At 32.0% G+C, this 3,651-nt stretch overlaps 1 protein-coding gene across 1 annotated transcript in view; it reads left to right on the forward strand.

Moving 5' to 3' along the window:
* LOC140920023 (uncharacterized) overlaps positions 1–1,902 on the forward strand; it is a 26,220-nt gene extending 24,318 nt beyond the window's left edge. The window contains exon 5 of the mRNA XM_073367331.1: positions 1,812–1,902. Coding sequence (XP_073223432.1) covers positions 1,812–1,902 — 91 coding nt within the window. The remainder of the gene's footprint in view (positions 1–1,811) is intronic.
* Positions 1,903–3,651: the final 1,749 nt, after the last annotated feature.

The following is a 3,651-nucleotide window of genomic DNA, read 5'->3' on the forward strand; positions in this document are numbered from 1 at the left end:
ACCGCTCTATTTGAAGAGCCTTCAATGGTATACCATCAAAGCTAGAACAAGCTTGGCCTACTAATTTTGTTGAGGCAAAATACCAAATCAAGTGTTTTCAGGATAAACAAACAGTTAATTAACCACTAATAATGATTTGATTATGTTTCTATTTACCTTGAGTTTTTGAGTGATTTATTCAAAGATAGGTGATGGAATATATTCGTTCAAAACTCAATTATATCTCCATGAAAGAAATCAAGAACACGATGTCTTACATGTCAAAATGAACTAGAGATTGATAAGAAGAACATCCTGGTTATTCCTTTATAAAAACAACATTAAGACAATTCATTCTCCACAACCCAAATTTGAAGTTAAAGAATATCAAGACTGCTCTAATCAATAGTCAAGCCTAGAACTCGAGCTAAAGGCCAAAAGAAGTAAAATAATCTCTATATTGATGACCAAATCGATCTCTAGATTGATGAGCTGTGAGCAAGCATATGAAGGAGATGAGTACAATGTTGATGCATCCGATTGTAGAAAGCCTTGCATGCTTCTGAGCCAAAAGGCTGACATTTCATAGCCCATTCAATCATGCATCCATGTTCTCCATAAAACTCAGAAGCAAGAACGTTTTGGACCAAATAACGCATGTGTTTAATTGACTTCAATCTAAACTAACAGTTTGCAGAAGTTCAATAATGGCTAAATTGAACCTCTTCAATCATCTCCTCATCAATAAAAGGAATATCAAGGAGAGGACAGAGGCAAAAGGTTTTAAGACAATCATTTCATACTTAAAGATTAATACCCAAGCAACAAATCTCTTCTCTTAAGCAAAACTCCAACTCTCTCTATTTATATTCAAGGATCACTTTTTCAGTTCTTGCTGATAATCAATCTCAAACAAGTGTTGAGCCGTTTTTAGATTCTAAAATCTTTTATCGTACGCATCATTTGCAACTCAAGTCTATTTCTTAAGAAAGTTTGAGTATGTTGTAAAAATCCTTTTAGTTGTTAAAATGTAATTGAAAAAAATCTTTTCAAGGTTGAAAGGTGAATTTTGAAATTGATTAAAAGTGATCAAGAAAAATAGTGTGGAAGTAATAATGTTCTGGCGCTAAGCAACTTAGTCGAAAATCTCACAGATTGTGAGGACTGAACGTAGCCCACCTTGGGTGAACCAGAATACATCATTGTGTGATATTCTTATCCTTATTTATTTCTCTAACTTACCCAGCATTTTCTCGACGTTCTGTTTGAAACCAAAATTGAACTTGAGTAAATTTAACGGCTTAACTATAGTTTTAGTCACTCTATTTTCACCCATTCACGAAAATTAGTCCCTTTATTTTTTAAGTTGACAATTTTACTCATTCCCTCAGATTTTGAACTTTAATATGACGATCTGATATATTTTAAATGATGTTACATATGATTTCTTGTTATAGAACCATCTAGATACATTAATTATTCATATGTCATTAATTAAATTAGCAAAATGAAAAAATTTGAATTCAAAAGTTATGTTTTTAGAAGGTTTTACTGCGATGTCATTAGTGCTTATTATTTTACATCATTGTATTATATGCCACATTATTTAAACGATGTTCAATCATCAATTTTTAGTTCAAAAATCTGATAGAGGGGTCAAAATTGTCGACTTTTAAAATAGAGGAACCGGTTTTGTGAATGGATAAAAGCTGGGGAACTAAAATTACGATTAAGTCTAATTTAAATTAAGTTCAGGAACTAAGATTTTTAAAAGGGGTCACAATTCAAACCCCTTTCCTTGTGATTGATATTGCTATTTCAATTGGCATTAGAGCTCTACAAGCCAAGTATATTGTTGAAGGAGTTATTTTGATGGTACAAGTTGTTGGAATCAAGTTGCTTCTATACTTAGAGTTTCGATGATAACAAAAGTATTTATGAGAACAATATATTTGACTTCAAAGAGTATGTGTAAGACCCATAATTTTAAAGTATACTTTATGCATTTTTGTGTATTTTGGATTTTGGCTCGGAGGCTTTTTAGCCAAAGTTATTAATATTTTGGAGTTTATACGATCAAAAAGATATTTTGACGCCGATTAAAATTACTCGTCGATAAATAAATTAAATTAAGTGCGGTGAATCTTTTACGAAGAATTTAATGCGTTATGGGTGAAATGGTAATTTAACAAATATCTAGTTATTTTGAGATATTTGTTAGAAGTTATTAATATATATATATATATATATACCTATTTGTTTGGAAATAAAAGGAAAAGAAAAGAAAAGGATATAAAAAGGAAAGAAGGAAAAAGGAACAAAGGAAAAAGAAAGGAAAGAAAGAGAAAGGAAAGAAAAAGTAAAATTCCATCTTCTTCCTCTGTTACCTCTACGCGTGACCCCCTTCTCCCTCCTTCCACCATTTTTCATTTTCTTTGCTTCCTTTCTTCAAGATTAGAAACCCAATGCTTGGTGGGTGATAGGATAAGGATTTCTTAACTTCACTCTCCCTCGTTGATTCGAAAACGAAGAAAAACGATGTTAGGGATTTTAAAACCGCCAAACACAAACCTCCCCGTTTCATCTAGATCTAAGCTTCATTTCGCGAAGAGATAGAAGAGAAAGTTGCTCACCACCATACTACGGTGCTAGTGAACTAACTTTGGAAGCGACGTCGCGAGCGGAGATTTTACCGAATTTACTCGCGGTACCGGGAACGCACGTTAAAGCTATCGTTAAGGTAAGGGCTCCTTCCAAACTTTTAGTTTGCATTTAGGGACTTATATGTGATTGTGTGGAAAGGAATTTGTTAGGGTTGAAATGTTGATTTGGGGGAAAATGAATCTAAGGCTTTATGGGTAAAATCTTAGAGTTAGGTTTTGGTTTTATTGATGAATGTTTCGTGGAAAATGAATTTAAACTCATTTATGTATGATTTTGAGTAAATGAAACTTGTTGTGTTTGAGTGGTGGATTGTGTTGATTTGTGTTCGTCGTATTTGACGTGTTCTTAATTAATACTGATGAAATTTGTTGTGTGTATGGTTGGATTCTTTGGAGAAATGAATTGATGTGTTTTGGGTGTGAGTTGTGGATTGGATCTGATAATAGGTTTGAATTTGTTTTGTGTGGAATCTAAAAACCATTAGAGTTAAACGAGTATTAAGAATGGGGAATCTCTTAATGTCTACGTTTACTTAATGTTGGCGTGAAAACAATTAGAGTTAAACGAGTATTAAAAATGGGGAATCATTTAATATCTCGGTTTACTTAATGTGTGTTTGAGAAAATCGTTTAAGTTAAATGAGTATTAAGAATGCGAAATCTCTTAATGTCTTGTTTACTTAATGTTTGTTTTGAAAATCGTTTAAGTTAAATGAGTATTAAGAATGGGGAATCTCTTAATGTCTTGTTTACTTAATGTTTGTTTTTGAAAATCGTTTAAGTTAAATGAGTATTAAGAATGGGGAATCTCTTAATGTCTACGTTTACTTAATGTTGGCGTGAAAACAATTAGAGTTAAACGAGTATTAAAAATGGGGAATCTTTTAATATCTCGGTTTACTTAATGTGTGTTTGAGAAAATCGTTTAAGTTAAATGAGTATTAAGAACGGGGAATCTCTTAATGTCTTGTTTACTTAATGTTTATTTTGGAAAATCGTTTAAGTTAAA

The sequence above is a fragment of the Cicer arietinum genome, chromosome 4, assembly GCF_000331145.2.
Source record: "Cicer arietinum cultivar CDC Frontier isolate Library 1 chromosome 4, Cicar.CDCFrontier_v2.0, whole genome shotgun sequence".
Lineage (NCBI taxonomy): Eukaryota > Viridiplantae > Streptophyta > Magnoliopsida > Fabales > Fabaceae > Cicer > Cicer arietinum.